A 20,503-nucleotide genomic window follows, 5' to 3' on the forward strand; every position below is an offset into this window, starting at 1 on the left:
AGGTTTTCCTCCATTTTAAACAATGTTACACTTTAACATTCAACAATTCGACCCATTACCGGTCATCCCATCCCTTTAACAAGAGGCATTTCACAATATGTAAACAACATATGTACTTTCAACATGCATCAACATTATGCATTTCCTTTCCAATTTTAACAATGTATTCAACATATATAATGTTACATTCAACTTCCATACGAGGCAAGTTCCAAAACATACTTCCAATAAACCAAAACATTTTCAATGTTTCACAACTTAAGACATATATAAAAGTTCTTAAGTTCAATAATAGTTCAAAATTTAAATACAAGATTACATATCAACAAACAAGTCCGGGTATTTCTCACGGACTTCCAACTCACGTTCCCAAGTGGCTTCCTCCACTCCGTGATGTTTCCACAAGACTTTCACCAAAGGAATGGTCTTGCCACGCAGGACCTGATCCCGCCTATCCAAGACCCGAACCGGTCTCTCCTCATACGAGGCATCCTCATCTACCTCTAAATCGGTCCAATCCAATACATGTGATGGATCTGGCTCATACTTCCGAAGCATACTCACATGAAACACGTCATGAACTCCGGACAACTGCGGCGGTAAAGCTAACCGATAAGCAACCTCGCCAACTCTCTCAAGGATCTCAAAAGGACCAATAAACCGAGGGGATAACTTCCCACTCTTTCCAAATCTCATCAAACCTCGTCTAGGTGATATCTTCAGAAATACATGATCACCTACCTCAAACGCCAAAGGCCTTCTCCTACGGTCGGCATAAGATTTCTGACGACTCTGGGCTGTAACAAGCCTTTTACAGATAAGTTCAACTTTCTCCGTCGTCTCCCTAACCAACTCCGGACCCAACAAAGGTGCATCACCCACCTCGGCCCAACAAATTGGAGACCTACACGGTCGGCCATACAAGGCCTCAAACGGTGCCATACCGATGCTAGACTGAAAACTGTTGTTGTAGGCAAACTCTACCAAGGGTAAGTGCCTCTCCCACGTCCCACTGAAGTCCAGGACACAACCCTGAAGCATATCCTCGAGGATCTGAATAGTACGCTCGGACTGCCCGTCAGTCTGAGGGTGATAAGCCGTACTAAAGGTCAACTTAGTGCCCAAGGCACTCTGCAAACTCTGCCACAACCTGGCAGTAAAACGAGGATCTCTATCCGAGACGATCGTCACTGGGACCCCGTGCAATCTCACGATGTCCCGAATATACAAGTCGGTAAGATGATCTACCGAGTCTCTCACGCGCATAGGAATACAGTGCACCGACTTAGTCAACCGATCTACAACCACCCAAATAGCATCACTACCCCGCTGAGTCCTCGGAAGACCTACAACGAAGTCCATAGTGACATGCTCCCACTTCCACTCGGCAATAGGCAAGGGTTGCAACAAACCCGCTGGCCTCTGATGCTCGGCCTTCACTTGCTGGCAAGTAAGGCACTTTGATACGAAAACAGCCACATCTCTCTTCATACCCCGCCACCAAAACTGGCGACCCAAATCCCGATACATCTTAGTGCCTCCCGGATGCACCGCAAGACGTGAATGGTGAAACTCTCGGAGTACTTCCTCTCGACAAGACTCCGGTACAAACAAACGGTCTCGGTATCTCACACTCAGGTCGGGATACACCGTCAAACCCTTCTCAACTTTTCCACTGGAGATCTTCTCTCGGAAGGACTCTACCTCAAGGTCACCTCTCTATGCCTCTAACACTCTAGTCACAAGTCTAGGCTGTGCAACAACTAAAAACAAGGCCGCAGCCTCAACAGATTCGCCCAGTAGCAAATCAAACTCGCCAAGTGCTCCCAACATCTCCCATTCCCGGATGGCTATACAAGCTACATCGCTAATGGATTTCCTACTAAGGGCATCGGCCATAACATTGGCCTTTCCCGGGTGATAGTGTAACTCAAAATCATAGTCCTCAATGAACTACATCCATCTACTCTGTCTCAAATTCAAGTCTCTCTGTGTAAACAGATACTTCAAACTCTTGTGGTCCGAGAACACCTCGAACTTCTCACCATAAAGGTAGTGCCTCCAGATTTTCAAGGCAAAGATCACAGCCGCTAACTCTAGGTCGTGTGTAGGGTAATTCTTCTCGTGTATTTTCAACTGACGTGAGCCATAAGCTACTACTTTCCCCTCTTGCATCAACACACAACCCAAACCCTCTCGTGAGGCATCACAATAAACCGCGTAACCCAACCCTCTCTCCGGAATAATCAGAACCGGAGCGGTGGTCAATCTAACTTTCAGCTCTTGGAACGACTTTTCACAAGTCTCACTCCACACAAACTTGACTCCCTTCCGAGTCAGTCTAGTCAACGGTGACGCTAACCTGGAGAAATCTTTCACAAACCGGCGGTAATACCCAGCTAATCCCAGAAAACTGCGGATCTCAAACACATTCTTAGGCCGTGCCCAATCTTGCACTGCCTCTACCTTAGATGTATCAACAGACACCCCTTCCCCGGATACCACGTGGCCTAGGAATTTGACTTCTCCTAGCCAGAACTCAGATTTCCCAAACTTGGCATACAGCCTATGGGCTCTAAGCAACTCAAGCACCACTCTCAAGTGTTCCTCGTGCTCCTCCTCCGAAGGTGAATAGATAAGAATGTCGTCCACGAAAACGACTATGAATCAATCCAAGAATTCCCGGAAGATCCGGTTCATCAAGTCCATAAAGACTGCCGGTGCATTGGTAAGCCCAAATGGCATCACCAGAAACTCATAATGGCCATACCGCATACGAAATACTGTCTTAGGAATATCCTCCTCCCTGACCCTCAACTGGTGGTAACCCGATCTTAAGTCTATCTTAGAGAAACAACGGGAACCCTTCAACTGGTCAAACAAATCATCTATACGGGGCATAGGGTACTTATTCTTAACCGTAGCCTGATTCAACTTCCGGTAGTCAATACACAATCTCAAGGCACCATCTTTCTTCTTAGCAAAGAGGGCCGGTGCTCCCCACGGCGAAACACTAGGGCGAACAAAACCCTTATCTAGCAATTCCTGGAGCTGAACTTTCAACTCAACCAACTCTGCTGGAGCAAAACGATAAGGTGCCATAGAAATCGGCGCCGTGCCAGGCACTAAATCAATGGAGAACTCGATCTCCCTATGAGGTGGCAAACTAACGAGATCCTCAGGAACGACGTCCGAGTACTCACAAACTACCCTCGGCAAAACAACCTGGGTTTCATCACACTCACCACTCTCAAAGCTAGCAAGTAGACCACTAAGCTCACTTCGCCCTCGCGAATCATACCCCGGTGGCAAAACACAACCAACCCGGTCTCCCAAGAAATGGAACCACTCCCCGCTTAAGGTACATAACGTGACCCTCTGGCGGTAGCAATCGATAACAGCCCGGTATGACGATAGCCAGTCCATACCCAAAATAATATCAAAACCCTTCATGGGCATGACAACAAACGGAAAAGGAAGCCTATGGTCGACGACCTCTATATCACAACCTCTAACACCTTGTTTCAAGATCAACTCACCACCCAAAGGCGATACCACACAAATAGGAAATGCTAACTGTGCTAACTCCAATTCCAAAACAGATGCAAATGCAGCAGATACAAAAGAATGAGATGCACCCGTGTCAATCAACACACTAGCAACCGAGTTGCAAAACAGAAAAGTACCTCTCACTACCGACGGAGCCGGTACCAAATCCTGCGCGGTAACAGCATACGCGCGTCCTGTGGGCCCCTGATCCCCCTGCTCACCTCTAGGAGCATACGACTGCTGTACTGACTGGATGATGAAGCCCCCTGGTTGGCCCTCGAGGCCTGCACAGACTGAGCTGGCTAAAAACTCTGCGTCTGCCTGGAACCAGACGCTCCCGAAGTGGCACTCAACTGCGGGCAAAACCTCTTCAGGTGCCCAGGCTATCCACACTGATAACAAGACAAGGGCTGTCCCCTGCCCAAACTCTGACTCTGCGGTCTAGCTGAAGAAGAAGCAGCTCTCTGACCTCCACCCTTCTGCGGGCAAACTGAAACCTTGTGACCCAGCTGGCTACACTTGTAACAAGCAAACTCTCCCTGATTGCCTCTCCCCGAGCCTGCACTCGGCACTGGAAAGGTCGATCTAGAAATTGCACCTTGAGGCTGCTGAGGGTTATAACCCCTCTGCCTCCTGCCATCACCCTGACCATCCTGGCTCCTCTTGGAGCCCTTCTGCTCTTCCTCCTCTTCCTGCATCATAATCTCCATATGAGCAGCAGCATCTACCAGGTGTCTATACTCTCGGATGTAAGACCCACCAACTCTCAACTTGAGGCCCCGCCTCAACTTCCTCTCAAACTCATAGCAACGGCGTTCGTCAGACGCCACCAGTTCAGGTGCAAACCTGGACAGACTAGTAAAAGTAGCCTCAAATTTGGCCACTGACAAGCCTTGCTGTTTAAGCCGGCTAAACTGATCACTCAGCTTCTCCCTAGCTGCTGCAGACAAAAACCTCTCCTGAAAAGCATTCACAAACGCCTCCCATGTACCCCCAACACGAGCCTTCTCGTACTTTCACCATTGACCCGCATCTCCCTTCAGCTGGAAGGATGCCAAGGTCACTTTCAGTGCTCCGTCCTCGATGCCAAGCATCTCGAACGTCTTACTCATTTGTTCTAGCCACTCATCTGCCTTCAGTGGCTCCTTCGGATCCCCGATAAACTCATCCGGATTAGACCGGAAAAACTCCCTCTTCAAGAAAGAAGGCCCTGCCTCAGCTGTCTGATTCCCATCTCTAAGAATACCCAAAGCTCCTGCTATCTCTCTGGCCAAGGTACCCATAGCCTGTTGACCCGCTGGCTCGGCCACATTGGCCTGGCCAACTCCCTCCTGCACTGCCGGAACCTCCTCCGGTAATGGTACTTCCTGCCTCACAGGCCTACCATGCCTAGCACCTCTTCCTCGTCCTGACATCCTAATAAAGGTAATACAGAACGTTAGCACATTCACAAATGTGCCGAAACTAAACACTCACGTCCTAGTGCATGGACAACTGTAATTCACTCCACGTAAGCACATAAACACATAAGCACTTACGAATTTTGTTTCCGGATAATGATAGTCCCGAGGCGTTACTAGAGTTCCGGTTAGAAACAGCATTGATCAAGTGCTTTTCCAACAAGACTCCCAGCAACCCAAGGATCCAATCAACATCCTAGAAACTAAATCCTATGCCCACATAGTCACATAAGCATGTTATCAATTAAGCACATAGCATATGACACTACATCTAAGTCTCTATCAAGCGAGACAAACCCATTGTGATCCTAATCACTTCCCACGTACCCAAAGTATTTGAACCCGGTACGCTCTGATACCAAGTTGTAACGCCCTCAAAATAATAACAATAAACCCTCAATTGAGATATTCCTTGACATGCAAAATATCCACATTCTTCTATTAATCAGAGTTTCATTACAATAGTATTACATGTTAACAACAAAAGCAAAATGCCCTATGGGCTTACAGCTTTCCAAGTTAACACTTGGTTACAACAAATGGATGCTAACTCATCTACACATTAAGCCCTTGGCTTGAATATACATGTAATACATCAAAAGAAACTAAACAGCAAAAATCAGCTCGCATCTAGCCTCCCAAGCTATGTCCTTGGAGGTGGCATGCTACCTGTACCTGAAAATGATGTTCTCATATAGGGTGAGCTACAACCCAGTAGAAATACACTAAACCAACCATGAACAATGACTAAAAGATTAGCAATTGATAGATGGTCAACACTGATACATCCACATAAATCACATTTTATGTCATATGACTTATGAGTCCAAGTTACTTTTCATTTTCCCTTTTTCAACAGATAAGCATATTAGCTCTATCATCATTTCAACAGGTATGTATAAAAACTATATCCGACATTCACAGATAATCATATAAGCTATATCCACATTCTCAACAGATATATATAACAACTATATCCCACATTCACAGACAAGCATATAAGCTATATCCACATTCTGAACAGATATATATAACAACTATATCCCACATTCACAGACAAGCATATAAGCTGTATCTACACTTCACAAAGATAAGCATATGAGCTCTATCTTCACTTCTCTAGACAAGCATATGAGCTGTATCTACGGAGTTCATCCCCTATCTCCTCCCAACGCTATCCGGTTTAGAGGTACATCCCCCATCTTCCCCTAAACCGCGGAGTACATCCCCTATCTCCTCCTCTACACATAACGTATACAAACACATTGGTTCTATATACAATCACCTAATACATACAGTTAATGTATTCTATCAACCGTCAAATTCCATGACACATTCTATTGATTAGTTTTCGTTTGCCTAATCATCATGCATTGTCTACAACAATCACGACTATCTTCCACCGATAGCCCAAAGTAGTTATCTCTAAACAGAAAATAAATGCACAATGGCTATTCAATCAACATTTCATTTCGGTGAGTGATAATTAATTCAACTGCACCCTTTAACCCCATACATTCCCAATCTCAACAATTTCATTTCATTTCCTCATTTCTCACAATTAATTATCCCAATTAATCAAATGATGTAATTAGGTCATTTCCATAATTAACATTACGACCCTCCCATTTTCATCAATGATTCAACATTTATTCCATTACTCTATGCCAAACATGCATCTAGGTTTTATAAATAAAACCCCAACTTTTGTAAAATAACACAAAAGCTCCAAACTTTCACAAAATTACCAAACCAACCCCAACATCTCAAAATGCCAAAATTTAAAGACAAAATCCATAGAGAGGAGTAGTATAGCGACCCCGGTCTTTTCCCATTTGATTATTGTATCCAGACTTGGGTTCCGTAGATTCTGTCATTGTATAATTGTTGTTGTCATTCTTTATTTCCTTATTTGGAGTTATAGGATGTTTTGGGCAGGTTTGTTTCAGGTTTGTTGGGTTTAGAAACCAAGTGTTGCTATCCAGAATTTTGGATCTTCGCTCGAGCGAGGAGTTGGTCGCTCGAGCGAGCTGTTCTTTTTGGTTCTTCGCTCGAGCTGGGGTTTGGTCGCTCGAGCGAGAGTTTGCGTCTAGTGTGGACCTGTAGCATTGCATTCTTGGCTCGAGCGAGGATTTCTTGTGTCTGGTCGCTCGAGCGACCAAGTCTTCGCTCGAGCGAGCCTGTCCAGTTTAATTAGATAGTAGCGGGTTTTTAATCAGTTTTTCATCCTCTTTTTAGATTCCAAACCCTAAGGTCCGACTTCTCTCTCACCCTACTCACCTTCTCTCTTGGATTTGATCCACTTAGGGTGTGTTTCTACCCTAGATCCTTCATTAAAAAGAGTGTGTGAGTCGAGGGCTTCGTTTTAATTTGAATTGTTGGTAGTTTGGAGCACTTTGGAGTTTGGGTCTTCATCTCCATCTTCTCTTTTGGGGTTATTTCTTCGAGGTAGGGATTTCCTACTCCATTCTATAAGTTTTGTTCTAAGTTTTGGTATTTTGATATGTTGGGGATACTTTGGTAATTTTGGGGAAAAACCCTAGTTGTATTAATAAATTAATTTGTATAATTAATTCATGGAATTGGGAAAATATGGTTAAATTCATGGAATTGGGGAATTCATTGATTAAATAGCGTAGTTGGTTAATTTAAATCACTCGTCTATTGAATTGTTGATATATTTATTTTCAGTTTAGAAATAACTGTTTTGGGCTATCGGTGGAGGATAGTCGTGCTTGTTGTAGACACTGCATGTGGATTAGGGATAACTGAAACTAATCATTGATTAAGTCATCAATTTTGACTGCTGAATTAATACAGACATTATGTGTATTGATTGTGTGTTGTACATGTTATATGTTTGCATACATTGTTTTATGTAGGAGGAGATAGGGGATGTACTCCACGGTTTAGGGGAAGATAGAGGATGGACCTCTAAACCGGATTTTGTTTGGGAGGAGATAGGGGATGGACTCCATTAGCATCATTTTTATGTGTGCTTATCTATATTGAAGTGTTTTATTGATACAGCACTAAAATGTGTATCAAACTGGAAGTATGAAGTGTTTTGATTGAGCCTGAGTCTCATCTGTTTGTTGACACTGGAAGAATGTGAATATGATATATATAGTTCACTGTTGTAAGTTTGGCCAGGTTCTGAGCCATATTGATAATGATGTAATTGATTATCTTGGTTAACCATCTATTGAATGCTACTGCTTTATTCAATGCTTATATTTGGTTTAGTATATTTCTACTGGGCTGTGGCTCACCCTTTATGGGAACATTATTTTCAGGTCCAGGTGATAAACTACCTCCAAGGGCTTAGCTTGGAAGGATTTGGATTTTGAAGACCATCTTTAGTTAATTGTTTTTATTTGATAAACATTCAAGCCTAGGGCTTTATTTGTATTTGAGTTAGAACTCATACTTTTGTGTCCAAGTGTTGGCTTGGAAAGATGTAAGCCTGTAGGGCATTTATTTTGATGTTACATGTAATGCTTTTGTTTAGTAATACTCTGATGAATATTATAATGAATTGTTTCCTTTTTAACATTGCATGTTGATGTTATATTTAATGGGTTTATTTTTTGAGGGCGTTACAAGTAGGATATCCCTACCTCAAATCCGGAGTCCCAAGAGAGAAGATGACAAAACCCAACGTGCTCCAAAACCCGAAATTTTCAGATTAAAATGTAGCCCTCGACGATCAACAACTTTTTTGTAAAGGCCAAAGGTGAGCAAATCACTCCTACTAGATCAAAACCTAGAGAGAAGGTAGAGTTCTAGAGTGAGAGGCTCAACAATGATGTTTTTGGAAAAGTAGGAGAGAGAAGAGATAGTGAAAAAGTGATTTGAAAAGTCAAAACTCGGAACTTAAACCCAGTCGCCCCGCTCGAGCGTCAAACACCCCGCTCGAGCGTCACTCACAGACTCCCGCTCGAGCGTCAACCATCCCGCTCGAGCGGCGGATGCACACTCCCAGAACTTTTACAGAACCAGGTCTCCGTTCGAGCTTCCAACTCCCCTCTCGAGCGTCCAACACTGCACAAGAAATACTGGATGGGTGCAATTCCCGCTCGAGCGCCAAAACCCCCGCTCGAGCGGACAGGACAAAATCTGGGCAACTAGTTTTGGTTTCTAAACTCAACCAACCTGTAACAAACCTGTCCAACACATCCCATAACTCAACTACAAAGTAAAAAGGATGTAAACAAGGTAATAATCAACTACCAACCTCCACGGACACATGTTCGGATCACTGTACAACAAGGGTAAATCCGGGATCGCTATACTATGTCAAGTTTTATTTCTTTAGACTTGTTTGGACTATGTCAAATTTATTCTTTTAGGGTGTGTTTGTTTTGAAGGATTATGGTGTGGGATTGGACTATTAGTCTCACTGAACTAATAGTCCATTGTTTGTTTCATTTTTTTGGCTCGAAACTAATATTTTTGGGGCTATTCTATCCCATAGGGGGGTGAGATTGTTTCCATAGGATTGGTATCACATGGGATTAGGCTCTGAAATATCCATTTTGATTGGGGGGATAAGGGGGGGGATTATTCACTATTGAGATTGTAATCCGGGGGAGGCTCTTTATCCGGCATTTGTTTTCTTTTTAGTCCGCCGGACAAGGAGTCCGGCCAGATTCCTTATCCCCCATATGGGGGACTATTGTATCTTAGGGGGGTATGGGATAATTTTTGGGGGACTATCCACTGTTGGGATTAGTTGATGAAATGACCATTTTGACCCTTTATTATTTAATTATGTATTATATTTAGTAAAATTCAATAAAATTTAAATGTTTCAATTTAAAAATAAAATAATTTTTTTAAACTTTTTTTTGATGTTTAATTTATTTAATTTATTAAAATAATTTTTTATAGATATTTCATTGATGTTTTATTTTAAAATTTTGTTTATAATTTATTTAATTTCATTATTTAAATTTTAATAGATGTTTTATTTAATTTCATTATTTAATTATTATTATTTTTAAAAATAAATTTATTTAAAATTTTAATTAAAAAAATAACATATATTTTTATTGATATTTTACTTATTTAATTTAAAGAAAATAAATTTATTTAATTGTGTAAAAAATAAAATAAAATAAAATTTTATTTAATCTAGCTAAAAAAATTAAAATATTAAAGATATGTTTAATATTGCTATTACTTAGTAAACAATTAAAAAAGGGTAAAATAGTCATTTGTTCATTTATCATATCCAGCCCGTCCAACCAAACGTTGAATTCACTAAAAATAGTCATTTCCAGACATCAAATCCCATGAAAAAATAAACACAGGATACATATCCAATCCAACCAAATAGTCCGGGGGATTCACAGTCCCAGGATTCAAGTCCGATGGATTCTAATCCCCTTTATCCAGTCCATCCAATCAAACACAACCAACGTTAAATTCTTTAAAGTTCCCAGTGCATTGATATTTTTTTGTTTTAAAACAATGTGTATAGAGAAAATTCTAATATAATATTGTGAGTGTGTTTTGATGTCCATTGTAATGATTTTGCATTAGGGTACAATTGTCATTAAAATAAAATTTCATTAAGTGTGTGCACAGAAGTAAATAGGTGTGTGGAAATAGAATTTCCCACCAAATCTTTTAGGTCAACTCAAATGGATCTATAGGTTACTTAAAATTTTGAAGGAAGGGGGGGTTACTGATATTTTAGAGAATAAGGGGGTGACAACGTGATTTCAATGTTATGGAAGGGTGTCAGTATAATTTACCCTAAAAATAATTGTATCAAGCCTAACACTTATTGTCTAACAATGCATAACTATGAATAGAAATTGAAAAAAAAAAAAAAAAAAAAAAAAAACTAAATGCAACTCTCATAAAGAGAAAAAAAATATTCAATCTTCATGTCTAGTAAAGATTGACCGCTACAACTCCTGAATAAGAATGTACAGTAGCGACCAACTCAAGTAATCGGTTGATTGGGTATGAAAAATGAAGATGAAAGCATTGCTAAAGAAAAGTCTTAAGACTTGTCTGGACTATATTGGTTGGATTTGTTCGGACCAACATATAGGTTTTATTTCTTTGGACTTGTTTGGACTATGTCAAGTTTTATTTCTTTAGACTTGTTTGGACTATGTCACATTTATTCTTTGAGTCCCTAGCAATGTACAGGAGAGGTGCTCACATGATTGGCTTTACCATTTTTTCATTTTTCTCCCTGCAGTTCTTTTTTGGCTTTGCACCAATAATCTAATAGTCACATAAAAAAAAATTTAAAAATCTCTCCACAATATTTATTTGCATTAAAATTTTAGCATATGGTCCAACAACAATAGGTTAATAACGTCCTTCTGAACAACAATAGGGACCTAATTCAAATTAAAATATAGGCACAATTACAAAACCCAAAAAACAAAAAAATAAAAATAAAAAAACAAAAAAATCAGAATTTAAAATTATATAAATAGGTACCCAATTAAACGAGTGAAGTACATAATATAAATTATTCATGATGGCCCCAACACTTGGCGAATTGCTGTTCGGGACTTAATTCAAATTAAAATAAATAAATAGGCACATAGTTAGATGGGTCAAGTACATAACATAAATTATTTATTAATTAAAAGTTGATGGATTAAAGTGAAATTTTTGTGAAAAGTGGAAGAACTAAAATGAGATTTTAATAAATGTGGGTGAAAATGAGATTAAAAAAAAATGTCACATATGTTTCAGATGACAAGTTGTGTCAATTTTGTTACTACAACCAGTGGCGGACCGACAAAGGGACTAGAGGATGCCATGCCTCCGCCAGATTTTGGAAAATTACACGATTATCTCTATTTTTGAAAGTATTCGTAAAATATATCATAGAATTGCCTCTTAATTTTTTTTTTAAAAATTATTTTACTAACTTTATATTTCATTAATTTTTCACATTATATAATGAAATGATCTCCATCTATTTCGTATGCTACTTAAATAACATCAATATGATGTACTCAGTTTTATTTATACAATAAGTGTATGTCACTTTTTTTTTATTTTTTTAAATAAAAGAGCTGCACATCACAGCAGGAAAATTAGCTTTTACCGGCGTTTCAAAAACGTCTCTAAATCTATCAAAAACGCCGGCAAAACTTATACCGACGTTTTAAAATTACGTCGAGGACGCGGCCGTCGCCGTAACTTAGCGACGTTTGATAAACGCCGTACAAGATCTTTTACGGCGTTTTTTTAAACGCCAGCATAGGAGCTACCGACCCACAAATAACGTCATACTAACGTATGGTGGCGTTTTATTAAAACGTCGCTAAAAGCTATTTTTTTCAAAATAAAAAAAATCTGAACCTAATCAGAATTTTTTCCAAATATAAATTCCTTCCTCCAAAAAAAATATAAAAAAAAAACCTATAACAAACTAAAAATAAAAGAAAAATAATCAGCACATAAACTAAAAATAAGCCAAACAAGTTTAATTTCTCTTCCAGATGGCTACAATTTTACATTTGACAAACAATAGAAGAAAAATTGTAACATTTCCTGCCTATTTATATTTACCACAAACCATACCCCATAAAAAAATGTTAATGCATACATACCAACATGACATTAAGATACAGGACTTTCGAATAAAAACCAATCAAATGAATCAACTTAGCCCATAACTCGAAATATGGCGAAAAAACAAACATCGAAGACAATGAAGCAAGATCAAAACATCAGCACCACTAACAGAATTTAAAGAGCTTGAATAAGCTTCTCCGTCAGAGATTTTGGAAGTCCCATAACAAAATCAATTACCCCTACCTGCAGGAGAAAAGGAATAGATGCCCATGTTGTGAGAAATCAACCCCATCAAATGATGCAAGTAACCAACTCACAAACAAATTCAATGAGAGGAATTCTCAATCATCTACATAATTACTCGGATACAAATTGGATGACATGCTTACCACAGTGTCAACAAAGGGCAATATCAAAGGATGTTCAAGCATCAAACCTCCAGCAACATTGAGCATAACTCGCCGCATAGAGTAGGCATATTATATAAAAAATTACAAATAAAATCCATATATTTTTTGTCTATTTTTACCGGGCTATCAATAACCTCATTTGGTATGTCGTGGAAATAAACCTACACCAAACACCAATAACTAATTTTCCAAAGTCAATGTAACTTAAAAGGTAGAAATATTATGTTTCCAAATTCTTGAAAGTAATACATAACAAGAAAATTTATTTTTATTATTATTATTATTATTATTATTATTATTATTTTAAATTGTTGTTGAACCATTTATTTGTTTTTCAAGTGTTTCATAATCTCTAACTGTCAAATATGTATGCCATAGCCAAAGGTATGCATATAAGACAGTTTTTATGGAGCAAACTGGTATAAATGCTGTATTTGAAAATATAAAACTATATATTATAGGCATTCCTAATGTCAATTTGTCTTTGTCAATCTACAATAAGAGTTTAAGGAAAACAAGAAGGAAAAAGAAAAGAGAGAGGGAGGGATACGGATCAGTTAAGTTCTAATTTACAGAAACTAGAAAAGACGGCTTACATCATCCTCACCAACAAAATGCCTTCATTGATGATTGGGCACATCATTCAAACATGCAGGAATTGCATTCTTTGTAGAAACAAGTATGAGCTTGATTAGCCTTTGTATTCTACTCATTAGAGCAGCCTTGGCTTCCTCCTCTTCCTCTAATCTTGACTGCATTTTCACTTGACCTTCTTCCAACTGTTATATCAATAACAAAAGGTGAACATCAAATGAGAACATAAATCTGCATAGCCACTAATCTTGACTGCATTTTCACTTGACCTTCTTCCAACTGTTATATCAATAACAAAAGGTGAACATCAAATGAGAACATAAATCTGCATAGCCAGTCTCACTGGAAGATTGGAAAATCAAAAACTAAGAAAAAAACCACCATTACATGTCAAACAGGTTTGGTTCAATGTTAGTCAAACAAAGCCAATTCCATACAAATGCAGAATATAAAAGATTTGGAAGGAAACCTGTTGTCTTAAGCTAATAATCTCCTCATGACTGATCCAGTTCTAGTTTGAGGCTTGATATTTCTCTTTGATACTTTTTAATCGAAGACTTTTCATCAATAATCTAGAAGAAGAGAAATTTTATAAATCAGCAAACAATGAACTGTATATAAAGTGAATTCTTCTTGAAATCTAGCAAATGTCTCCCTTGTGGGTTGGGGGGTCTTGTCTTTACCATATTTTTAAGTGATGGTCGTGGTTTGATAGCAAATGGTTGAGGTTTACCCCCAAAAAAAACCCAAGTATGAACAACAAATAGGCTCAATAACCATCACTAGTTGCAGACACAATAACAACAGTGAATATATTTGATTCTTTAGCTGTAACACCAGCATATTCCAGTTTTTGTTACCTCTTTAGCTGTAACACCAGCATATTCCAGGGTATTACTAAGTTTGTATGAAATTATAATACTAGGTTGCGACTGCAAAACTTGTTCAACTCTAACTTTAAATGGCCGGCAAACTCCTTCAAAAATCCTGTCTAGAACAAACGTCAAGTCAGTCTCATTTTTTCCTATATCACTCTCTAAACCTTTGGAGGAGAATCGGCGTGCAGTCGGGCCAGTATCAACCACTGCATCTGGATCTAGCAATGCAAGGACAAGTTCTCTTTCAGATGCCAATGCCTGCAAGAAAAGCGACAGAATTATGCCATAAGGTAATTCTTACACAATAAAAACAGTTTCAGCTCTCAAAAGATTGAAAGTAGAAACAAGGGAAAAAAAATAAGGAATGTGTGCCACACCTGATGTAGCCACCCTAGCATGTCACCTACATAACGTAAGGGATCATGAGCATGTACTTCAATGGGTCTGGGCATTCCACCAGGTCCTCCACGGGTAAGAGCACTTATAAACCTCCTAAATAATGCATTATGCCTCATATTTGCCACCTGTATGATAACAATGGAAATGTGTATGTAAACTGCTAGGAAACTCGATGGGTTTTGTACAATTTTGAATGACTCGATATTTAAAGCTTTTATAATATAAAACTACCTCTTCCGCACAATACTTGAAAAGGACAGGCCTTTCTTTGAGGCAGCGCACTGCTGTTCTCAAAAGTTCACTGACTTCAGGATTATCAGTGTCACCCAGTCTCCTACATTCTGCCTGAACCCACCTAGATGAAGAGAGAAGAGCCTCAAAAATAATTTTTTTTAAAAAATATATGCAACAGCCACAGAACTATAATAAACTAATTTCGAAAACTTAAAATGAGAATATCCACACAAAAAAAATTTCCTATTCAGTTTTTGATACATAGAAAAACCCTTGAAATTATGAAATCACCAAAATATTGGTACAAACAACCGACACAAATACTCAAAATTTCAAGGGTACAAGTACAAAAAGAACGCTGCGCAGTTATTTACCAGAACATGTACACAGTGCAAGGCATCTAGTCTTGAAGCAGCATGGTCCATCTTCAAATGATCTTATTCCTCTAATAAAGTACCTCCCCGATTCCCATTAGTTTTCCTGATCTTGTTGGCTATTAGTTTCACTTGGCCTAATACTCGGAGACATACCCTCACTGGTCAATTTGCTCAGACTGGGCTCCTCAATATTAGTTGGTTTCCCCTGTTACATTCATGTCATTTTATCTTCACTCTCAATGACCGAAAAAGAAGGGCAATGAAGAATCGACAATCTATCTACTAAAGTGAGACATCTTTAAGTTCTATTCAACATTGTTTCATGTCATTTAAAGCATCTATGATAGAATCGACATTAAAAAAAACCCCAAACAATGTCTTTCTCAATAATTGTGATCAAGTAACTTGAAGATTCCTCCTATACTGTCTTCCATTCTCTGCAAGCTAGGACATGAAAACACTTTGGGGGTTGGCTTTTTTAATGACTTTTTGGCTCATTTTTAGAGTGTATAGGGTTGGGCCAGGAGGATCTCATTTGGCAACCCCACTGCATGAATGAGTGCGCTGTTTGTGTGGATGTAACATAACACTCACCAAGAATCTTAGTGGACAAAGTATATAAAACTTACCTTGTTCCTGTCACGCCAACTAAGTCCAAATGAGAGTAGGCCTATCTTTCTGGTGGGAACTTCCCTTGGAGAATCTGGATGCATAGACCTACAAAGCATTCTGCCGTCATAAGATTCCATCTTCATCAAGAAGCACAAAATCAACATATTCTGATGCTTACAAGCATGCACTCGCACAAAGTTTACTTACATATTCAATGGGATAGTGGTAAAAAATAAATAAATAAATAAATAAATAAAATAAAATAAAAAAGAAAAAGAAAAAAGAAGACATTTGACAAGGTGCTGTCGGTGGAAACTATTCCAAAGTTCTATGTGTAATTCCTCAATTTTGTTGGCGGTGTGCCTTTAATACTCCCTCCAAGCTACATTGTTAGTCCTTTCCAGTTTGGAATGTCCCAAAATATAGTCCTCTTTTGAAAAGTCAATAGCATAAATTTTTTTTAATTCCCAAAACTATTTAAAAGTGGAAATAAAAATGCAATGATGGAAATCAATGGGTTTTTTTTTAATTTAAAAATGAGTGCATTAATTGCATGTCCCCTTATTAAAAAGTGAGAAGGCTATATGGTGTGGGTAGTGATGCAAAACATAAAAACAAAAAATGAGGCAAATAGAGAATTTCCATATGAAGAGCCCTTGTAGGCATGTTTTGATTTAATTTGAACCCAAGTTTCATATTTCCTGCAGGTTACTTCTGGTTGCCAGTTGTAATTTTGTTAGAATCAGGAAAACTCCAGCAGCCTGAATATGATTAATCATTCTATTAATAGGGATTAGTTCATTAAAATTTAAGAATCTCTTTGTGATCTTTTAAGTGATTGCATGGTTACAACCTTAACTCAACTGCACAATGACTTAGGTTTTATATGGCAATTGCTAAATGTTCTTCTTCTTCTTCTTTGCCACCTTAATCACACTTAGCCATCAACTTCATTACATATATACGTATATATTTTAAAAATTGAAACCAATTGTTGCTTTTTAAATCATAGTAACTGTCCACTTCATAGTTAGTAGTAATTAATTTTAAAATTGCTGTAAAAATACACATATCATTCTCATTATAACCACATTTTTGTACTAGCCAAATCAAAAGCTCTTCTTCATTTTAAGAATTTGCTATTAATTAATGTAACTCATTGAGTAGCCTGCAACAATCCATCACAAGGTTAGAGGCAGTTCACAAACTCAAGGGTTGGCTAATCATCCTTGAAAATTTTATCTTGTAAAGAAACTTCTTAATATGAAGATTTTGTTACCTTTTCTTAAGTGAGACGTAGACTTCAGAGATGTTACTCCTTCCCAGCTAATGGATTCGACCAAATAAGACTAATTACAGTGTGATCAGGTATGGCGTTGAAGTTCCAAATAGGAATAATTCCAGTGTGATCTTTCTGACCCAAAATATAAAATATATAATGATTCCCAGATTTGTTTCAGTGTTTCATGGATTTAACTCATAAAAGAATTATATGTTGAAATTTTTTTCTTTCAAATCATCTCAATATCAGGAAACCAGCATTCAAGAAAATATATAATAGAGAACTTTATTATTTCATCATGACCTTTCTAATCAAAATCACAAGCAAAGTGTGCGGTTCTGCCATTTCAATATTAAAATGTAAGATTTACAAACAAAAGTAAAGGACTGTTTCTGAATAGTATGACAAACAAGTCACTTAACAAATAAGAGCTATGGATCAAAATCTTTAGTCTATAGCTGCCTAGTTACTTCATATTCATGCTCGATAACAGTCTAACCTGATAATGACTGTTCTTAGTATCAAAATAACCATTCAGACAAGCTTGTTTGACATCAAATTGAAAATGTGGGTGAATCTTCAAATGTCCAGAACATTTATCTCCAAAAATGCAACATTTGATATTTCTCATAGAAAACAATATCAAAAGGATATCAGGAAAGATAAGGGGAGCTAATATTATAGACAACAAAAAGATTGTGAGATAGATGATTACATAATTGCCAAGCTCTCTCTTCTTTACTTCTCTGCTCCTGCATATAATTTCCAAGCTCTCTACTCTCTTCCAAATTTATACATTATTACCAAGCTCTCTGCTCTCTTTCAAATTTACTGGGGATATGTCAGTTCCTTGTTAGATCCTGTTCCCTGTTTCTTGATTTTATTATCACTCTCTCTCTCTCTCTTTCTTGCATTTCTTGCATTTAGTGAACAAAATTCCCACTGGTCTTTTCCCAACTCGGGTTTCATTGTAAATGTAGCTCAACTGTTAATTGAATCTCTGATTTTTAATTCAATCATGGGAAAGATTAGAGAAGGCTCTTGATTGAATGCAGTGAAAAAGGCTTTCAGGTCTCCCACTAAAGACACCCAGAAAAGTAGTAGCAGAGGGAGATTAGAAGACAATGAACAAGAAGAGGAAGAGAAGGTAACAACAATCCTGCTACAACATCTTTCTCGATGTGTTTTCTATAAATGAAATTTTTTGTAGAAGAGAGGAAAGCGAAGATGGATTTTTTGCAAACCATCGCATCACGAAACCATGATAGAGCACAATGAAGCTAAGAACTTAACTAATAGTAATGCTGCTAATACCTGTGATTCTAAAAATCCTGTCCCTGAGGCTGCCGAAGCGGCGCAAAGATTATGAGACAGATGATTACACAGATAACACCCCTTATAGATTAGCAGAAGATACTGTTTATTTTACAATAAAAGTTGAACATCATTTTTATTTTCTAGTGTTTGGGTAAAAATTAAAAGATAAAATAAAAATAACAAAATTTTTCCATTGACACATTTTATCTAACATTTGACATGCAAGGAAAATGATACAATAAGAATCACAATATCAACAAGCTATTCCAACCAAAAAAAAAAATCCATAATTTTTTTTTTTATGTCAGTAGGATAAGAATCATAGCATCAGGAATACTAACCTCAACTACAAATCGGTCATCATCAACATGCATAGGAGAGCACCAACGAACTAGTCACCAGCACCAATTTTAGAAACTGTTTTGACATTTTCTATAAGGAAAATGTGATAGAGTGAGAAAGATAATGAGATTCAATCAAAAATAGAGAGGGAGAGAGGTCCAAATCTCATAGAGCAATGAAGAGAATACGTGAAATTCGATCGGAGAGATTGAGAAAGCAGATTTGATATTACCATAATAGCAGGTCGGAGAGACAGAGAGAGCAGATCTGATCGGATAGAGAGCAGATCTGAGAATAAGATCTACATCTCTACGTCGTTGTGCTTGCTTCTACTCACTGTTGCTAACGATCCAGATCCAACACTGCTTGCTTATCTTGTACATGATTAGATACATTAACATGGCACTCAAAACCTAGATAAATCGATTCGAAAAAAGAAAATACAAAACAGAAGAAAAGAAACTAGAAATCAACTATAAATCGTTAGTTTAAGCCATGAAAGTCTACGGATCTTGTGTGAATGTAGTAAATCCATATAAAAAAACTCTAACCTTGAGCCCTAGATCGACTTAGATAAGAGGGATTCAAACGATATTACAGACAAACATTCAAATCAAGTGTAGAACAAGAGTTTCCAGATCATACAACCAAAGAATCGATGGAGATGGAAGATCCAAGGCCTTGATTTCTCTCTCTGCCTCTCTCTCTCTCTCTCTCTCAAAAGTCACGCTCTGTTCTCTGAAGTCACGCCTCTGCTTTGATCAGAGAAGTCTTGCCTCTTCCCTCACAAATAAATGTTATTTCACAATTTTGTAATAACGGCACACAAAACAAGATGGGATAATTAAATTTACTCAAAAAGTAAAAATTATAAGAGATTTCACGACGTTTTTCAAAAAACGTCAGAAAAAAAACGTCGTAATTTCCTATTTTTCTTGTAGTGCATACTTTTATTTACTAGATATTAATAACTAATAAAATGGCTTCATTAACAATTTACAGCATTAGAAAAGATTTTTTTTTTTAAAAAAAACTTGTTAAATGTATTTATTTTTTTCTCATAAATAATTTGTTTTTACAACCCTTATGTAAGAAAATATTTTTTATAAATAATGTGCCAAAATTATTTTTTTTTAGGCAATTACCTCGGCCCCATACACATAATTTTTGGTTTTGCCCCTGATGATAGATGGGCGTAGGGGAGAAGGCACATGAGGACCAAGAGGGTCACATGCCACCCTCAAAAAAAAAAAAAAAAAAAAAAAAAAAATTGCAATTAATGTATGAAATTATGTAAAAGGGCTAGATAATATATGATTCGCATAGAGAAATTTTTTTAAATCAAAATTGATAGTCTTACCTAAGATGGACTAAAAATATTTGAATAAATCATAATATCAATTGAAAATGAATGTGCTAAAAAAATTGAATACAATTAGTAATTTTTTATATCTCAAAAAGCAAGAAAAATATCAATTTTAAATAAAAC

The 20,503-nt window shown here is 37.7% G+C and overlaps 1 protein-coding gene across 5 annotated transcripts; it reads right to left on the bottom strand.

The window, feature by feature from the left end:
* Positions 1-12,608: 12,608 nt before the first annotated feature.
* On the bottom strand, positions 12,609-19,805 carry LOC114308615 (conserved oligomeric Golgi complex subunit 6-like). 5 transcript variants are annotated; one of them, XM_082895860.1, is made up of 11 exons: positions 19,566-19,805; positions 19,247-19,376; positions 19,014-19,104; positions 16,091-16,178; positions 15,459-15,666; positions 15,082-15,205; positions 14,829-14,975; positions 14,434-14,709; positions 14,043-14,145; positions 13,576-13,758; positions 12,609-12,812 (listed from the first exon to the last, which is right to left on the bottom strand). In XM_082895860.1, the coding sequence occupies exons 5-9, from the start codon at positions 15,482-15,484 to the stop codon at positions 14,068-14,070; spliced, it is 651 nt and encodes a 216-aa protein (XP_082751986.1). In that variant the 5' UTR covers positions 15,485-15,666; positions 16,091-16,178; positions 19,014-19,104; positions 19,247-19,376; positions 19,566-19,805; the 3' UTR covers positions 12,609-12,812; positions 13,576-13,758; positions 14,043-14,067. The 5 variants fall into 5 exon arrangements, with proteins under 5 accessions (XP_082751986.1, XP_082751985.1, XP_082751984.1 ...); XM_082895859.1 differs by having other exon boundaries at positions 19,247-19,388; XM_082895858.1 differs by having other exon boundaries at positions 19,247-19,427.
* Between the last annotated feature and the right edge of the window lie 698 nt (positions 19,806-20,503).

The sequence above is a fragment of the Camellia sinensis genome, chromosome 11 (genome assembly GCF_055761805.1).
Source record: "Camellia sinensis isolate YWXY chromosome 11, ASM5576180v1, whole genome shotgun sequence".
NCBI lineage: Eukaryota > Viridiplantae > Streptophyta > Magnoliopsida > Ericales > Theaceae > Camellia > Camellia sinensis.

Bases quoted from the DNA above. Each gene is read 5' to 3' on its own strand.
- LOC114308615 (XM_082895860.1), bottom strand. From the start codon at position 15,484: ATGCCTTGCACTGTGTACATGTTCTG. The intron at 15,206-15,458 runs GTAAATAACTGC...CTCTTCATCTAG, and splicing joins TGCACTGTGTACATGTTCTG to GTGGGTTCAGGCAGAATGTA. The intron at 14,710-14,828 runs GTGTGGCACACA...CTTTTCTTGCAG, and splicing joins TGCTAGGGTGGCTACATCAG to GCATTGGCATCTGAAAGAGA.